This window comes from Meles meles, chromosome 6, assembly GCF_922984935.1.
Source record: "Meles meles chromosome 6, mMelMel3.1 paternal haplotype, whole genome shotgun sequence".
Classification (NCBI taxonomy): Eukaryota; Metazoa; Chordata; class Mammalia; order Carnivora; family Mustelidae; genus Meles; species Meles meles.
In genome coordinates this window covers 55212049-55232290 of record NC_060071.1, presented here as the reverse complement: position 1 = coordinate 55232290, position 20242 = coordinate 55212049, and the positions used below count along the sequence as shown (strand labels likewise).

General features: G+C 37.6%; 1 protein-coding gene across 1 annotated transcript; it reads right to left on the bottom strand.

Annotated features, from left to right (window-relative positions):
- Nucleotides 1-8265: 8265 nt before the first annotated feature.
- Nucleotides 8266-9225, bottom strand: LOC123943554 (olfactory receptor 4K15-like). Its single transcript, XM_046007836.1, has one exon. It carries the CDS (start codon nucleotides 9220-9222, stop codon nucleotides 8266-8268), a length of 957 nt encoding a protein of 318 aa, XP_045863792.1. The 5' UTR covers nucleotides 9223-9225.
- Between the last annotated feature and the right edge of the window lie 11017 nt (nucleotides 9226-20242).

The window sequence follows — 20242 nt, the reverse complement described above, 5'->3', positions numbered from 1 at the left end:
CCAGGTTGACTAAAGTAGGGTGAGCAAAGATGAGAAATGTTTGAGTTAAGATCGGAGAGGTAAGAAGGACCAGAAATACTGGGGCTTACAGGTCATGGTAACAACTTAAGTTTCAATGTGTGTGAAATGGGTGAGGCCTTTGGAAGATGCCAAGCAGAGAAATGACATGATATGACAGACTGTATTAGGATTACTTTAACTGCCATAATAGAATAGACTGGAAAGTGGGGAAGCATGGAAACTTACTAGGAATTAGTACTTGTAATAATCCAAGCAAACAATCATAACTTGGATCAGGCAGTAGCAATAGAGGTTAGAGGTTGCAAGGAGTAGTCAGATTCTGAGAATATTTTGAAAATAGACTCAGTAAAATTTGTTAACCCATAACAAGAGGTAGAGACAGTATGGGAGGATAATTCCAAAGCCATTGGACTGATCAATTGGAAAGATGAAGATTCCATTAACAGAGATGGACTTCTTTATTAACCTGGTGGAACAGTTGTTTGAGGGATTATCAGTTCAGTTTTGGACATGTTAAATTTGAGACAGGTGATAGATATCCAAGTGAGGCTGGGTGTTGAAGTCTGGAAATTGAAGGAGAGTCCAGTGTAAATGCAAAGCTATGTCTCCTTGGTACATAGTTCTTAAAGCCTTGAGGTTAAATGAGATCACCAGTGGAGAAAGAAAGAAAGATGCTAGAGTCTCAATACAGAAAGGGAAATTAGAGAATCGATTCCATTTACTATAGCACCAAGAACCATAAGACACCATAAGATACCTGGGAATAAACCTAACCAAAGAGGTAAAGGACCTGTACTCGAGGAACTACAGAACACTCATGAAAGAAATTGAAGAAGACACAAAAAGATGGAAGACTGTTCCATGCTCTTGGATTGGAAGACTAAACATTGTTAAAATGTCTATATGCCTAGAGCAATCTATACTTTTAATGCCATTCCGATCAAAATTCCACCAGTATTTTTCAAAGAGCTGGAGCAAATAATCCTAAAATTTGAAGGGAATCAGAAGAGACCCCGAATTGCTAAGGAAGTGTTGAAAAACAAAAACCAAACTGGCAGCATCACGTTACCTAATTTCTAGCTTTACTACAAAGCTGTGATCACCAAGACAGCGTGGTACTGGCATAAAAACAGACACATAGACCAGTGGAACAGAGTGGAGAGTCCAGATATGGACCCTCAACTCTATGGTCAAACAATCTTTGACAAAACAGGAAAAAATATACAATGGAAAAAAGACAGTCTCTTCAATAAATGGTGCTGGGAAAACTGGACAGCGATATGTAGAAGAATGAAACTCGACCATTCTCTTACACCATACACAAAGATAAACTCGAAATGGATAAAAGACCTCAACGTGAGACAGAAATCCATCAGAATCCTAGAGGAGAACATAGGCAGTAACCTCTTCGATATTAGCCACAGCAACTTCTTTCAAGATATGTCTCCAAAGGCCAAGGAAACAAAAGCAAAAATGAACTTTTGGGACTTCATCAAGATCAAAAGCTTCTGCACAGCAAAGGAAACAGTCAACAAAACAAAAAGGCAACCCATGGAATGGGAGAAGATATTTGCAAATGACAGTACAGACAAAAGGTTGATATCCAGGATCTAGAAAGAACTCCTCAAACTCAACACACACAAAACAGATAATCATATCAATAAATGGGCAGAAGATATGAACAAACACTTCTCCAATGAAGACATACAAATGGCTATCAGACACATGAAAAAATGTTCATCATCACTCTCCATCAGGGAGATTCTAATTAAAACTACATTGAGATACCACCTGACACCAGTTAGAATGGCCAAAATTAGCAAGACAGGAAACAACGTGTGTTGGAGAGGATGTGGAGAAAGGGGAACCCTCTTACACTGTTGGTGGGAATGCAAGTTGGTGCAGCCACTTTGTAGAACAGTGTGGAGATTCCTCAAGAAATTAAGAATAGAGCTTCCCTATGACCCTGCAATTGCACTGCTGGGTATTTACCCCAAAGATACAGATGTAGTGAAAAGAAGGGCCATCTGTACCCCAATGTTTATAGCAGCAATGGCCACGGTCGCCAAACTGTGGAAAGAACCAAGATGCCCTTCAACAGTTGAATGGATAAGGAAGATGTGGTCCATATACACAATGGAGTATTATGCCTCCATCAGAAAGGATGAATACCCAACTTTTGTAGCAACATGGACGGGACTGGAAGAGATTATGCTGAATGAAATAAGTCAAGCAGAGAGAGTCAAGTATCATATGGTCTCACTTCTTTGTGGAGCATAACAAATAACATGGAGGACATGGGGAGATGGAGAGGAGAGGGAGTTGAGGGAAACTGGAAGGGGAGATGAACCATGAGAGACTATGGACTCTGAAAAACAACCAGAGGGTTTTGAAGGGGTTGGGAGGGTGGGAGCTTGAGGAACCAGGTGGTAATAGGGAGGGCACGTACTGCATGGAGCACTGGGTGTGATGCCAAAACAATGAACACTGTTATGCTGTAAATAAACAAATAAAAAAAATCATAAACATGACCTAAAAAAAAAAAAAAAAGAAATGAGCTCTGGTGTAATCTAAGAGGTCAGAAAAAGGAGGAGGAACCTCAAAAGACATTCAGAGAGCACGTCCAAAAGTATATGAAGGAAACCAGGAGAGCATTGTGTTCTAAAAGCCAATCGAAGAGGGTTTCAAGAGGGAGAGTGTGATCAGCTGTATCAAAAATTGTACAGCTGGGCACCTGGGTAGCTCAGTCATTAAGTGTCTGCCTTTGGCTCAGGTCATGATCCCAGGGTTGTGGGATTGAGTCCCACATCAGGCCTCTCGCAGAGATTTTCTCTCTCCCACTTTCCCCACTTGTGTTCTCTTTCTCGCTATGTCTCTCTCTGTCAAATAAATAAACAAAATCTTTTTAAAAAATTGTAGAACTGATTGATCAACTAGGATGAGGATTGGGAAATGATCTCTGGATTTAGCAGTAGAGAGGTCACTAGTAACCTTTAAAGAAGCAATATGAGTAGAATATGGAGATAAAAGCCTTACTGGAGTGGGCACAAGAAAGAAAAAGAAGAGAACTATGGGAGACAGTATGAACAAGCCTTCAGAGCTTTCCCCATAAATATCTTGTCAACAAGGGCAAAGATGAGAAATGGATCAAGAGCTAGAGGAAGAAATGAGGACAAAAGGATTTTCTTTTTATTTAAAAAAAATTATCTGTAAAAGGTAAAAAAAAATCCAAAAAAAAAAATGTAGAAGAGAAGGGGAAATACTTGAAACCTTGAAGCCATGAAAGAGAAAAAATTAATTTAAAAATATAATCTGGGTTGTTTTTGTTTTGTAACATGTAAGCATGTCATAGTGTATTGCACTGATTTTTTTTTAGTAAGCTAACACTGTTGGACACTAGTACTTCAAAATTCAGAAGACAGTGAATGTTACAGAGATGCTAAAAAAAATCTTGTATATGAAGGAAATATCAAATTATGATGGCATCAAAGAAAGACAAAAGAAGTCTTAAACACTTGTCTAGATGTGTCATGATCGAATCAGTAATTGTAAATTTTAAAATTTATTCTGGGAAACTACTCTAAGACTGGTTCTTCTATATGTGAATTTTAATTAATTTAAAATTTATCATTGTCAGTGCCCTAAGTTAACTAAGTAAGTATTTAACATGGATCATTTGGATTAAAATTAAATCTTCCATTTCTTTGAAGAAAGTTGATAAGGAAAATATACCTTAATACTCTCAGTGCTCCTTTGGACATTTGCTGTATAAAGCCTGGTTCTAACTTGTGTTTGACGCATAGAATCCATTGAATATATTTTTAAGTTAATAAGTGTAAATACAATATGAGTAATTAATAGATTTTCCTTTATAGTTAAATTCTTACTTTAACATCCCCTTCAGTTCACTTCTCATAATTGAATGGATAAATAATTTAATAAAAGAACATACTATATTATAAAACTACATCTACTGAAACTTAAAATCAGACCTCAAAAAAATGCCATATTCTAGAAATAAAGAAACTGAATATTAGATAAAATCAAAATTCACAAATAGTTTCATATAATTATACAATCCAAACTGAGTCACACTATAATTTTGTGCAACATATTTGATAGTTTGTTTCTGACACAATTTTTTATAAGTAAAACATGTTTATTCAAGTGTTGGTATGGTAACAAAAATGGAACCCTCATTATACAACAGCAAAGGAATGGTTATTTACATTATACTTTAGGAATCCCATTATATTTGTTTTTGTTTTTGTTTGTAGTGTTTTTATTTACTATGTTCAATTGGCCAACATATCATTAGTTTTTAGTATTCAGTGATTCATTACTGGAATTTTTTTTAACAACTCTGCAGGTGACGCTATGCTCACCACAAGTGTAGCTACCATCTTTACCATGCAACACTATTACAATACCATTGACTGTTCCCTATGCTGTACCTTTTCTTCCTGTGACTTACTCACTACATAACTGGGAGACTTTATGTCTCATTCCCCTTCAACTATTTTGCTCATACACCCCACCCCCCACCCTCTGGCAACCATCAGTTTTTCTAGGTATGATTCTACTCTGTTTCTTTATTCATTTGTTTTTAGAGTCCACATAGAAGTGAAATTGTATGGTATTCATTTTTCTCTCTCCAACTTTTTTCACTTAGCATTATACCCTCTAGTTCTAAAATCTCATTTCTCTCTCTTTTTTATATATAGAGAGAGCACACAGGGGGATGGGGGAGCAGCAGGAGAGGGAGAGAAAATCTTGAGCGGGCTCCACAACCATTGCAAGCCCAATGCAAAGCTCAGTTTCATGACCCTAAAATCATGACCTGAACTGAAATCAGGAGTGGGACCCCTAACTGACTGAATGACCCGGGTGCCCCAAATCTCATCTCTTTTATGGCTGAACAATATTCCATTGTGTATATAGAACATCTTCTTTATCCAGTCATCTATCATTGGAAACTTTGGTTGTTTCCATATCTTGGTTATTTTAAATAATGCTCCAGTGAACATATAGGAGTGCATATATCTTTTCAAATTAGTGATCTTGTTTTCTTTGGGTAAATACCCAGTAGTAGAATTATTAGATCATACAGCATTTCTATTTTTATGTTTTCAAGAACCTCCATATTGTTTTCCACAGTCCGTTAATTTACATTTCACCAAGGTTTCTTTTTGTCCACATCCTTGTAAACACTTAACATTTCTTGTGTTTTTGATGCTATCCATTCTGACAGATGCAAAATGATTTTTCACTGTGGTTTTGATTTGCATTTCCCCAGTTAGTGATACTGAGCATCTTTTCATGTGCCCATTGCCATCTCTATGTCTTCTTTGGTAAAATGTTTGTTTAGGTCCTCTGCCCATTTTTCAGATTGCTTGGGATTTTTTGGTGTTGGTTGTGTGAGTTCTTTATATATTTTGGATATTAACTCCTTATCAAATGCATTAGGACTTTTAAATATTTGAGACAATATTTATATACAAGGTATGAAATACATCAATATAGTTATAATATAAAGCCTGAGTGACCACAGTTGGCTCCAATATTACTCCACTAATGAGGTGTCCTAGGCCAATTGCCACCTACCTCTGCTGCTGTTACCTGCCTATATAGCCTGGGTAGGGACATGGCTCAGTGTTCCTGCTGCTTTTATCCCCTTGGCCTCCTCCATCTCTGCTGGTAAGCTGCCACCTGCTGCTGATCATCTCAGCTGCACTTTTCTTATTCACAATGCAAGCTGTATTTCAGACTCTGAAAGACGGGGTTCTGAAACATCATGCCAGCTTCCTAGTCCAGGACTTAAGGTTTTTCTAAAACCAGTGGAATGCACATTCATTGGAATATACATTCAGTGTATCTGATGGGTTCATGGCTTACCGTAATAATTTTGTTAAGATTAATGGAATAATGTCATAGCCTGTCTTATTCTTTTTGGACAGAAGGGTTCAGTGTATAATGCATGTTGTTTCCTGCTACTTTACTTGAAGCATGCAGTGGTATGGATGATCCTGATCTGGGTGTTTGTAAAAGAAACTGTGGTATTGTGAAAATGAGCTAATAATTGGCTTCAAGCCTCAAGAAAAACCAAGGATAATATGTGGTTTAAAGGAAGAACACAAGACAACTCTAATAACTTTTCCTCACTATGGAGTTACAAACTTAAAATAGTTTTCACGTTATGACAAAAAAAAATTGCACGTGACATATCTAAAGCAGGCATTGCTGTCCAGGTAATCTTTGATCATATCGGTAATACCAAAAAAGAAGCAGCAGTACAAGTACATGGTTGATGAATCACCCAACCATGGGATAAGTTATATTCACAATCACAGTGATTGCATAGCATAAATAGTATGCCTCCACAAAGTAAATGTTGCACGGTCTTTTTTTTTTTTTTATCAGCTGAACCTAAATTTTAGATTGAGACCATCTTAGAGGAAATTGGGATGGTACATAACACTCAGGTAACATCATAATGTGTTTCCAGATCATAATATTCGGTGAGTTCCAAAGTACTTACCTTTTGCATTTCCTGCCCTCCCTTTAACTAGTGTACAAACACCATTCAGGGCCCAGTAAATACCTGATGCAGAGCATGGATGAAGGGAGTCTTATTCAGTTTTTCATGGTCTTATTGCCAGATGTCTAAAGCTTCATGAGCTGTCATCTTTTGATGTCAACATAGTTTTTACCAATAAAATGTAAAAGAGTGATAGATTGACTTCTTCTTTACCAATTTGGATGCCTTTAATTTCTTTTTGTTGTCTGATTGCTGAGGCTAGAACTTCTAGTACGATGTTGAATAGCAGTGGTGATAATGGACATCCCTGCCGTGTTCCTGACCTTAACGGAAAAGCTTTCAGTTTTTCTCCATTGAGAATGATATTTGCGGTGGGTTTTTCATAGATGGCTTTGATAATATTGAGGTATGTGCCCTCTATCCCTACACTTTGAAGAGTTTTGATCAGGAAGGGATGTTGTACTTTGTCAAATGCTTTTTCAGCATCTATTGAGAGTATCATATGGTTCTTGTTCTTTCTTTTATTAATGTGTTGTATCACATTGATTGATTTGCGGATGTTGAACCAACCCTGCAGCCCTGGAATAAATCCCACTTGATCGTGGTGAATAATCCTTTTAATGTACTGTTGAATCCACAATGGAATACTATGCAGCCATCAAAAGAAATGAAATCTTGCCATTTGCGACGACGTGGATGGAACTAGAGCGTATCATGCTTAGTGAAATAAGTCAATCAGAGAAAGACAACTATCATATGATCTCCCTGATATGAGGACATGGAGAAGCAACATGGGGGGGTAGGGGGATAGGAGAAGAATAAATGAAACAAGATGGGATTGGGAGGGAGACAAACCATAAATGACTCTTAATCTCACAAAACAAACTGGGGGTTGCTGGGGGGAGGTGGGATTGGGAGAGGGGGAGCGGGCTATGGACATTGGGGAGGGGAGGCGAACCATAAGAGACTATGGACTCTGAAAAAGAACCTGAGGGTTTTGAAGGGTCAGGGGTGGGAGGTTGGGGGAACAGGTGGTGGGTAATGGGGAGGGCACGTTTTGCATGGAGCACTGGGTGTTGTGCAAAAAGAATGAATACTGTTACGCTGAAAAAATAAATAAAATGGAAAAAAAAATGTAAAAGAATAAATGGTACCAGACTAACATCAAGTGATTTTATAAAGCTACAAAAAAACGTATGTGATTCTTCTTAAGTTGTGTATGTGAGACAAAATATAAAGGTGGATTTATTTTTGTGAAATTACTTTTTACATGCTAAATGGATTTTTTGATAGATAGCACAAACCTTTTGATGTTAAATGTGTGAAAACAGGAATTCTAATGGATTGTTTTTACTACTGGAACTAAATCATAGATTACTTGCAGTATTTTACACCATAAAAGAAACACTATTTTGTTTTTCCAATATGGATATCCACCTAAATTTTTATGAAATTAATTTCTTAAAAATTAAATTATATAATAATTTGTGAAACATCTTATCACTGACTTTAGGTAGCAAACATAAGCAACTTCTTACCTTAGAATCTGCATAATCATGTGAGGTTCCTTTAATTCAAATATATAACAAAGAATATACATTTATCATTTCAAACAAATAAGGTAATTTTTTTAAATGATGGTAGCCAAAAGAAAAAGTAAGTCTATGTTTCCTTAAGTTTCTTCTTGTCTATGCAGTTCAACAAATCTATCTTGTGAGAGACAGTTGGGAGAGCAGCTTGGAACTCACATACCGGATCTTCAGTTTATGCATTGCTGATTTCACCTCTTTATTTCTCAATGTATAGATAATGGGGTTCAGTATAGGTGTAAAAACTGTAGAGAACACAGAAAGGACTTTATCCACTGGGAAGTTGTTGAAAGGCCATGCATAAATGATGATACAAGGCCCAAAAAAGAGAGTCACTACAGTGATGTGGGCAGTCAGAATGCTGCGGGCCTTGGCCATGCCCACTGAGGAATGACGTTGAACAGTGATTAGGATAACCATGTAGGAGATCAGCAAGAGTAAGAATGAAGTCACTCCCATGAGACCACTGTCCAAAAGCATCAACACTTCAGGGACATAAGTATCTGTGCAGGCAAGTTTAATGACCAATGTAAGGTCACAGTAATAACTATCCACTATGTTTGGGCCACAGAAAGGCAAGTTTATAGTGAAAGCTAACTGGCTCAGGGAGTGCATGATCCCAATGACCCAAGATCCTACCACCAGACCTGTACACTTGCACAAGTTCATGATGGTTGTATAGTGGAGAGGTTTGCATATGGCTACATACCTGTCATAAGCCATGGCTACAAGAAGTACCATCTCACCACCAGCAAAGACATGAAGCAAGAATATCTGGGCCATACAGCCCTCAAAGGAGATAGTCTTAGATTCATGAAGGAAATCATGAATCATCTTGGGGGTTGCATAAGTGTCTAGAAACACATCAAGAACAGAAAGGTTACTGAGCATGATATACATGGGTGTGTGCAGGGCAGGTTCAGAAATCACAGTAAGGACAATGAGGAGATTGCCCAGCACAATGGTGATGTACAAGAAGTTAAACAACACGAAGAAGAAATATTGTAGTTCCCAGGAACTAGAAAGTCCCAGCAACACAAACTCAGCCACCCTAGAATAGTTTCCTTGATCCATGGTCTCAGGGTACAAGAGAAATACCTATAAAGAGAACATTAATAGATTATTATCAAGAACAAAAAAAGTGGACCACAAAACTGAAGAGTCTTCTCAACATTAATTTTAAACAATTTAGAATTAGTCCTGTTAGGAAGTGGTTTATCTATAATTCTGACAAATATTTCTTCTCTCAGTTGTCCTTACTAATGAAGGAAAGCTATAACTCCATTTTATACACTTGAGGGTTAAATCTGATGGTAAAGAAACAACAGAATTGTATTATGAAAACCACAATTAAGAGAAGAAGCTAAAGTATCCAGATTCTTGTCCTCACTTCCTTGTCCTGCTGTTGTGCATTATCTGCTTGGGATTGCTAAGAGGCAGCTTCAGTTCTTAGAGAATTCTCAAGAGACCATGTTTACATTTACCTTCCTGTTTTTTACTGTGGTTCTCCTTTTACCTCTGTCCTTTCTCTACTACTTAACCTCCACAACTACACCATTACAAGTGTTTAATACATATTTTCTCTGAAGTTGTGATGGCTGTTTTGGCTTGAAGTCCCTTGAAGTTAACATTGTATTATATGGAAATAAGTGAACAGAGATGACCAATATGTCAGAATAGAATATTGATAGATAAGGTAATAATAGCAAGGAAATGCAAAGATCTTATTTAGTAACAGTAGTTGAAAAGGAGGAGTAAGTTAGGGGACATTGGAGGGAGAGGTGAACCATGAGAGACTGTGGACTCTGAAAACAAACTGAGGGTTTTCGACGGGTTGGGTGAGCCTGATGGTGGGTATTATGGAGAGCACATATTTCATGGAGCACTGGGTGTGATGCATAAACAATGAATTCTGGAACACTTAAAAGAAAAAAAATAAAGACTATGATCTTAAAAAAAAAAAAAGTAGGTCATTTGAAGGTCAACTGTAACATGTTATTTACCAATGTAGAAAGCTTCCAAAAGAAATAATTATATCCAGGATATAAAATTTGTAGGCTTTGATTAGGATTTCTGTCACTTAATAAAATAAGGTACTTTTTTTTTAATATTTTATTTATTTATTTATTTATTTATTTTTCAAAAACTTACTTTTTATTTTTTTGTTAAATGTATTTATTTATTTATTTTTATTTATTTTTTCAACGTAACAGTATTCATTGTTTTTGCACAACACCCAGTGCTCCATGCAAAACGTGCCCTCCCTATTACCCACCACCTATTCCCCCAACCTCCCACCTCTGACCCTTCAAAACCCTCAGGTTGTTTTTCAGAGTCCATAGTCTCTTATGATTCGCCTCCCCTTCCAATTTTTTTTTTTATAAACATATAATGTATTTTTATCCCCAGGGGTACAGGTCTGTGAATCGCCAGGTTTACACACTTCACAGCACTCACGATAGCACATACCCTCCCCAATGTCCATAACCCCCTCCCCCTCTCCCAACCCCACCTCCCCCCAGCAACCCCCAGTTTGTTTTGTGAGATTAAGAGTCATTTATGGTTTGTCTCCCTCCCAATCCCATCTTGTTTCATTTATTCTTCTCCTATCTCCCTAACCCCCCATGTTGCTTAAATATCTGGCAACACCATACTTTCTCATTGGGCAAAAATTGAGATAATGAACAATGAGAAAAAAATAACGCCATTCCAATCAAAATTCCACTGGTATTTTTCAAAGAACTGGAGCAAATAATCCTAAAATTTGTATGGAATCAGAAGAGACCCCGAATTGCTAAGGAAATGTTGAAAAACAAAAACCAAACTGGCGGCATCATGTTACCCGATTTCAAGCTTTACTACAAAGCTGTGATCACCAAGACAGCGTGGTACTGGCATAAAAACAGACACATAGACCAGTGGAACAGAGTGGAGAGTCCAGATATGGACCCTCAACTCTATGGTCAAACAATCTTTGACAAAACAGGAAAAAATATACAATGGAAAAAAGACAGTCTCTTCAATAAATGGTGCTGGGAAAACTGGACAGCGATATGTAGAAGAATGAAACTCGACCATTCTCTTACACCGTACACAAAGATAAATTCGAAATGGATAAAAGACCTCAACGTGAGACAGAAATCCATCAGAATCCTAGAGGAGAACATAGGCAGTAACCTCTTCGATATTAGCCACAGCAACTTCTTTCAAGATATGTCTCCAAAGGCCAAGGAAACAAAAGCAAAAATGAACTTTTGGGACTTCATCAAGATCAAAAGCTTCTGCACAGCAAAGGAAACAGTCAACAAAACAAAGAGGCAACCCACGGAATGGGAGAAGATATTTGCAAATGACAGTACAGACAAAAGGTTGATATCCAGGATCTAGAAAGAACTTCTCAAACTCAATGCACACAAAACAGATAATCATCAAAAAAATGGGCAGAAATATGAACAGACACTTCTCCAATGAAGACATACAAATGGCTATCAGACACATGAAAAAATGTTCATCATCACTAGCCATCAGGGAGTTTCAAATTAAAACTACATTGAGATACCACCTGACACCAATTAGAATGACCAAAATTAGCAAGACAGGAAACAACGTGTGTTGGAGAGGATGTGGACAAAGGGGAACCCTCTTACACTGTTGGTGGGAATGCAAGTTGGTGCAGCCACTTTGGAGAACAGTGTGGAGATTCCTCAAGAAATTAAGAATAGAGCTTCCCTATGATCCTGCAATTGCACTGCTGGGTATTTACCCCAAAACTAAATAACATGATACAGAATTGAAATAATGAACAACTTGCAAATATATTGTTAGATATTTGATTCTGCTTATGTTCTCTTGCAGCTTCTTTGGGAGAATGCAGGAAAAGCTTCTAAGGAGATAAATAAGGATATGAGAATTCATTTTTTTTTAAGATTTTATTTATTTGACAGACAGAGATCACAAGTAGGCAGAGAGGCAGACAGAGAGAGAAGTGGAAGCAGGCCCCCACTGAGCAGAGAACCAGATATGGGGCTTGATCCCACGACCCTGGGATCATGACCTGAGCTGAAGGCAGAGGCTTTAACCCACCAAGCCACCCACGCGCCCCGAGAATTCATTTTTTTTAATTGTGTTTAGAAACACAAGAATTTTAATTGAAAGGAAGGCAGTTAGTTTATACTTTTTTTAAGGAAGAAGACTCACTTTTCATTTTCTCTAATAATTAAAAGTGATAAGTGTCAGTCTCTTTAAAAAACTGAAAAAAGGGATGATGTCTATAGGAAAAACTAGTTTGAAAGAGGTTTTACATGCGGTACGTGAACATTAAACTTTTTACAACAATCTGGTGTGCAGGAGGTTGTTGTCTACAGTTTTCATGTAAGGAAATTGAGACTCAGAAAGGTTAGCTAATGTGTTCATTATTATACAAACAGTAAGTAAAATATCCAGAACCTCATCCCAGTTCTTCAAAGCTCTTTCCACAGTCCTTGACAGTGGAATCTCTAATGGAACCTAAAGGTATGGTTGAAAAATAGGCAAGTAGAATTATCAAGATTAGAAAATGAGAAAAAGTAGTTGATGTAAAGCTATATTAAATATTACTAAATGTATCATAAATGCACCTGATGATAATAACCCTTTCTAGTTATAAAGGTAAGAGGGTGATATGTGTTTTGTTTTCCAAAATTGTTAATGCTTTTGCCTTAAAGGTGTAAATTCTAGTTTAAAATGTATTAGCCTGGAAAACTTTATGCCCTGGTAATATTTGCTAACTGGGTTGTTGCTATATTGTACTATACAAAGGTTCTCCCAAAAGCAGCATAAAAAAACAAGTGAAAAGGAAAAACAATCAAGTGAATGAACAATGAATACTGTGACAAAATAACTAAAATGGAACCATTCCAAAGGATATTTAGATCAATAATGATCACTTAGAATGAGAAGGGGCATCCTCCCTGGAGCATTCTCTTGTGGGGAAGGGAATTTGTATTCAAAAGGATAAAGTATGGGTTTAGGGAAGGATTAGGAATAAAACTATTCTTAACCATATCTTTTAATTTGGTTAGTCACCTATGAAGTCACAACGTTCTTTTAGTAAAAGTGAATGAGAAATAAAGGGGTGTGGGAATCAGGAGAAGAAAAATGCCAGAAATCCTCACAGAGAGTGATGCTTCATCCTTGTTCTGAATGCCATTTTTGTCTCAGTGCTGGACTGGGCTGGGATTAACTATGATAAAGATAAAATGATGTCAGTGTGCTCTTGTAACATCTCTTCTCACTTTTTCAAAAGGAAAAGAAAACTAGAACCAAAGGAGAAAAAAAAAAAAAACAGCTCACATGTTAAAGAAATTGATCCTTGAATCATTTTCTATCACACCCCACCCAAGTCAAATTGTATATACCAGACTAACATGGATATAAATATTTTACAGTAAAGGCAAAAGAATTTTCACAAAACTCTAAGTCCAAATATCATAAACCATTGCTTTAATTTCCTTTCTATAGTTTATTAAAAGTCTCATCAACATTTTCCAAAGATTAAATCCCAAGTAAATGTATCAAGCAAATGGTTGACATAAAATAAACATACCTGATTCAGTTATCTGAGGATTTGTAAGGAAACTGAAGTGTTGGCTTCTTTCAAATCAATTCTCTTATAAAAGAGTAGAAAGAAAAGAGCTACATCAGATGTGTACATGCTTTTGAGCTGATATACAACTACAGTAAACATTGACTTGGGCAAGCTGCAGCATTCTTTTTCACCCTTTTTCCATTTTATCATTTCTTTACTTTATTCTAGACTGTGGATTGAACTGGGACCATGGGAGATGTGTCCCATGGTGATTTTTTGTCATTACATATTCACTGATTTGTCAAACAGGGAAAATGGCCAGAGAGTCAAACTACTTTTACCTTTGACTTAGCAACAAATCAAGCATTCCCCCTGTGTCTTACTTATTACCAATTATATGCACTATGTTTCTAATAGATTTGGGGAAATTTTGGCATGTAGCGTTTCTGAACTACTTCAACAAGAATTGAATCTTCAGGGCCTCCTGGGTGGCTCAGTTAGTTCAGCTCCGCCTTCAGTTCAGGTCATGATCCCAAGGTCCAGAGGTTGAGTCCTGTGTTGGGCTCCTTGCTCAGCAGGGAGCCTGCTTCTCCCTCTGCTCCCTCTGCTTGTGCTCGCTCGCTCGCTCGCTCTCTCTGACAAATAAATAAAATCTTTAAAAAAGATAATGAATCTTCAGTGATATTCCCTGACCTTAGTGGAAAAATGGAAAAATTCAGAGAACATCTGATCCCCCCAATGGAGATAATAAATTCCTCTTTTAATCTTAACTGTCAAATACCATTAATAGAGCATCCATTGTGGATGTATTTGCATTCCTAGCATAAATTCTACTTAATTGTGATATGGTATATAAGAATATCAGCCTGGATTTGATATGTTAATTTTTATGTAGGATTTTTGCATATAGCTTTACAAGTGAAATTTGCCTGTAGTATTTTGAAATTGTTTGTGCTACCACATCTAATTTTGGTACTGAGACAACGATAGACTCATAAAATTTATTTGGAGTACTCAGGAAAGTACTTTTATACCCTAATCGTATCTGTTCTTTGAAAGATTAGTATATGTGCTGCCGAAGCGAGCACTGTTCTTTGAAAGATTAGAAGACATTGTGCATAAACTTCAGTCTGTCTTGGGACCTTATAGAAACTGGTATTATATGAGACTGGTATTTGGTGCCATATGAAAACCTGGTTAATTGGTTTTCTACAAGCTGTAAAATAAGATGTCCTGTGAAAGGTAAACACCACAACTTGTTGTCATGAGTAAAACCATCAAAGCCAACAGGGTCTTGAGATATCTTTGAAGCTTATTGTGCTGGCCTGTCCCAGACTATGTCTGCATTACTCTCATTGCTAAAAATGTTGTGTAGCATAGAACTACACTAGGATTAATTTGTTTGCAAGAAGAAATTAAAACAACATTTGTTTTTTACATACAGCAGCTCTACTGAACAGCATGTATCTGACTTTTAAATTGCAAAGGTATCAGAAAAGTTAATTTTTCATGTGTCTTTTGTTGACTGTTTTGGTTCAAGAAAGAACGTTTAAAGCTTTTTTAAATTACTTCAATTCTTAATGTATCTGTACCCTTCTTCATTGAAAGTCATAACCAACATGGCTACAGTAGACTTCCTGGTGGAATCCAGCACCACTTGCAGAGAGCTTCTTTAACATATTAATTGTATTTGGGTATAGGACTTTGGTGTTCTTGGGTGTACTGCCTGGACTGCAATATCTATAGCATTGTGCAATGACAACTAGAAGAGGCATTATACTTCACTGATGCTTGTCTGGCAATATCGCTTTGTTCTAATGGAAGCTTTATGTGATGTGTGTGAAATTTGTGTTTTTTATATATAAATGAGTATAGTTAGATTAGTCTTGTTGTAATGCCTGTTTTTAGCTGTAAATAGGTAAATATGTACATGAGGGACTTCTGATTTTTTTGCAGTGTTCAATCCTATTTTTGACTTATATTAAAACATTCTGTTTTTCTTTCAATTTTATGGGCCTTAGTTCTCAGATCCACTGATGTGTACAGGAAGTTTCTGTTTATGTACTATATATAATCATGCTAATCAGCATTAATGCTATTTTGTATTGTGTACATAACAAGAGCCACGTAGGGAGGGAAACAGCCACTTGTTTAAATAATGTTTGCATATTCTTTGGGTAAAGACCCAATAGCAAAATTACTGGACCTATGGTAATTCTGTTTTTAATTTTTTTAAAGACCTTATTTATTTATTTGACAGACAGAGATCACAAGTAGGCAGAGAGGCAGGCAGAGAGAGAGGGGAAAGCAGGCTCCCTGCTGAGCAGAAAGCCCTATGTAGGGCTTGATCTCAGGACCATGAGGTCATGACCTGAACCGAAGGCAGAGGCTTTAACTCACTGAGCCACCAAGGTACCCCTCTACTTTTAATTTTTGAAGAATTTCCTATTATTTTCCAGTGGCTACACCAGTATATATTCCCACCAACAGTGAATGAGAAGTTCCTTCATCTCTACATCCTCACCAGTGCTGTTTCTTGTGCTTTTTATTTTAACCATTCTGACAGGTGTGAGGTAGATATCTCATGGTGGTTTTGAATTGCATTTCCCTGATGATTAGTGTTGTTGAGCATGTGTTCTTATGTCTGTTGTCCATCTCTGTTTTTTGGGGTTTTGTTTTTTGAGAAATGTCTATTCTTGTCTTCTGCTATTTTTTATTTGGATTTTTGGGGTTTTGGGGTATTGCATTTTTAAAATACTTTATATATTTTGGATATATAGCTTTATCAGCTATGTCATTTGCAAGGATCTTCTTTTTTTTAAGATTTTATTTATTTATTTGACAGAGAGAGAGAGATCACAAGTAGGCAGAGAGGCAAGCAGAGACAGAGGGGGAAGCAGACTTCCTGCTGAGCAGAGAGCCAGATGTGGGGGCTCCATCCCAGGACCCTGAGATCATGACCTGAGCTGAAGGCAGAGGCTTAACCCACTGAGCCACCCAGGCGCCCTGCAAGTATCCTCTATTCAGTAGGCAGTCTTTTAGTTTTTTTGGTTGTTTCCTTTGCTCAGCAGAAGATTTTTATTTTCATACAGTTCCAGTAGTTTATTTCATTTTAATTTCCATTGCCTCAGCAGTCATATTTAGAATACTGTTGTTACAGCCAATGTCTAAGAAATTGCTGCATGTGTTCTCTTCTGGGATTTTTTTTTCTTCCTTCTGGGATTTTTATAGTTTCAGGTCTCACATTTAGGACTTTCATCCATTTTGAGCTTATTTTTGTGTATGGTGTGCGAAAGTGGTCCAATTTCATTCTTTTGCATCTACCTCTCCAGTTTTCCCAGCACCATTTGCTGAAGAGACAGTCTTCATCCCTCTGCATATTCTTGCCTCCTTTGTCATAGATTAATTGACCATATAATTGTGGGTTTCTTTCTGGACTCTCCATTCTGTTCCATTGGTTGACATGTCTGTTTTTCTGCCACTACCACTACGGTTTTTTTTTTTCCATTTTATTTATTTTTTCAGCGTAACAGTATTCATTGTTTTTGCACAACACCCAGTGCTCCATGCCAAACGTGCCCTCCCCATTACCCACCACCTGTTCGCCCAACCTCCCACCCCTGACCCTTCAAAACCCTCAGGTTGTTTTCCAGAGTCCATAGTCTCTTATGGTTCGCCTCCCCTTCCAAATTATTTTTTAATAAATATATAATGTATTTTATCACCAGGGGTACAGGTCTGTGAATCGCCAGGTTTACACACTTCACAGCACTCAAGATAGCACATACCCTCCCCAATGTCCATAGCCCCCTCCCCCTCTCCCAACCCCACCTCCCCCCAGCAACCCCCAGTTTGTTTTGTGAGATTAAGAGTCATTTATGGTTTGTTTCCCTCCCAATCCCATCTTGTTTCATTTATTCTTCTCCTATCCCCCTAACCCCCCATGTTGCTTCTCCATGTCCTCATATCAGGGAGATCATATGATAGTTGTCTTTCTCCGATTGACTTATTTCACTAAGCATGATACGCTCTAGTTCCATCCACGTCGTCGCAAATGGCAAGATTTCATTTCTTTTGATGGCTGCATAGTATTCCATTGTGTATATATACCACATCTTCTTTATCCATTCATCTGTTGATGGACATCTAGGTTCTTTCCATAGTTTGGCTATTGTAGACATTGGTGCTATAAACATTCGGGTACACGTGCCCCTTCGGGTCACTATGTTTGTATCTTTAGGGTAAATACTCAGTAGTGCAATTGCTGGGTCATAGGGTAGTTCTATTTTCAACATTTTGAGGAACCTCCATGCTGTTTTCCAGAGTGGTTACACCAGCTTGCATTCCCACCAACAGTGGAGGAGGGTTCCCCTTTCTCCACATCCTCGCCAGCATCTGTCATTTCCTGACTTGTTAATTTTAGCCATTCTGACGGGTGTGAGGTGATATCTCACTGTGGTTTTGATTTGTATTTCCCTGATGCCGAGTGACGTGGAGCACTTTTTCATGTGTCTGTTGGCCATCTGGATGTCTTCTTTGCAGAAATGTCTGTTCATGTCCTCTGCCCATTTCTTGATTGGATTGTTTGTTCTTTGGGTGTTGAGTTTGCTAAGTTCCTTATAGATTTTGGATACTAGCCCTTTATCTGATATGTCATTTGCAAATATCTTCTCCCATTCTGTCAGTTGTCTTTTGGTTTTGTTAACTCTTTCCTTTGCTGTGCAAAAGCTTTTGATCTTGATGAAATCCCAACAGTTCATTTTTGCCCTTGCTTCCCTTGCCTTTGCCGTTGTTCCTAGGAAGATGTTGCTGCGGCTGAGGTCGAAGAGGTTGCTGCCTGCATTCTCCTCAAGGATTTTGATGGATTCCTTTCTCACATTGAGGTCCTTCATCCATTTGGAGTCTATTTTCGTGTGTGGTGTATGGAAGTGGTCCAATTTCATTTTTCTGCATGTGGCTGTCCAATTTTCCCAGCACCATTTATTGAAGAGGCTGTCTTTTTTCCATTGGACATTCTTTCCTGCTTTGTCGAAGATTAGTTGACCATAGAGTTGAGGGTCTATTTCTGGGCTCTCTATTCTGTTCCACTGATTGATGTGTCTGTTTTTGTGCCAGTGCCATGCTGTCTTGATGATGACAGCTTTGTAATAGAGCTTGAAGTCCGGAATTGTGATGCCACCCACTTTGGCTTTCTTTTTCAATATTCCTTTGGCTATTCGAGGTCTTTTCTGGTTCCATATAAATTTTAGGATTATTTGTTCCATTTCTTTGAAAAAAATGGATGGTATTTTGATAGGGATTGCATTAAATGTGTAGATTGCTTTAGGTAGCATAGACATTTTCACAATATTTATTCTTCCAATCCAGGAGCATGGAACATTTTTCCATTTCTTTGTGTCTTCCTCAATTTCTTTCATGAGTACTTTATAATTTTCTGTGTATAGATTTTTAGCCTCTTTGGTTAGGTTTATTCCTAGGTATCTTATAGTTTTGGGTGCAATTGTAAATGGGATTGACTCCTTAATTTCTCTTTCTTCTGTCTTGTTGTTGGTGTACAGAAATGCAACTGATTTCTGTGCATTGATTTTATATCCTGACACTTTACTGAATTCCTGTACAAGTTCTAGCAGTTTTGGAGTGGAGTCTTTTGGGTTTTCCACATATAGTATCATATCATCTGCGAAGAGTGATAGTTTGACTTCTTCTTTGCCGATTTGGATACCTTTAATTTCTTTTTGTTGTCTGATTGCTGAGGCTAGGACTTCTAGTACTATGTTGAATAGCAGTGGTGATAATGGACATCCCTGCCATGTTCCTGACCTTAGCGGAAAAGCTTTCAGTTTTTCTCCATTGAGAATGATATTTGCGGTGGGTTTTTCATAGATGGCTTTGATAATATTGAGGTATGTGCCCTCTATCCCTACACTTTGAAGAGTTTTGATCAGGAAGGGATGCTGTACTTTGTCAAATGCTTTTTCAGCATCTATTGAGAGTATCATATGGTTCTTGTTCTTTCTTTTATTAATGTGTTGTATCACATTGATTGATTTGCGGATGTTGAACCAACCCTGCAGCCCTGGAATAAATCCCACTTGATTGTGGTGAATAATCCTTTTAATGTATTGTTGAATCCTATTGGCTAGTATTTTGGCGAGAATTCTTGCGTCTGTGTTCATCAAGGACATTGGTCTGTAGTTCTCTTTTTTGGTGGGATCCTTGTCTGGTTTTGGGATCAAGGTGATGCTGGCCTCATAGAATGAGTTTGGAAGTTTTCCTTCCATTTCTATTTTTTGGAACAGTTTCAGGAGAATAGGAATTAGTTCTTCTTTAAATGTTTGGTAGAATTCCCCTGGGAAGCCGTCTGGCCCTGGGCTTTTGTTTGTTTGGAGATTTTTGATGACTGTTTCAATCTCCTTACTGGTTATGGGCCTGTTCAGGTTTTCTATTTCTTCCTGGATCAGTTGTGGTAGTTTATATGTCTCTAGGAATGCATCCATTTCTTCCAGATTGTCCAATTTGTTGGCGTAG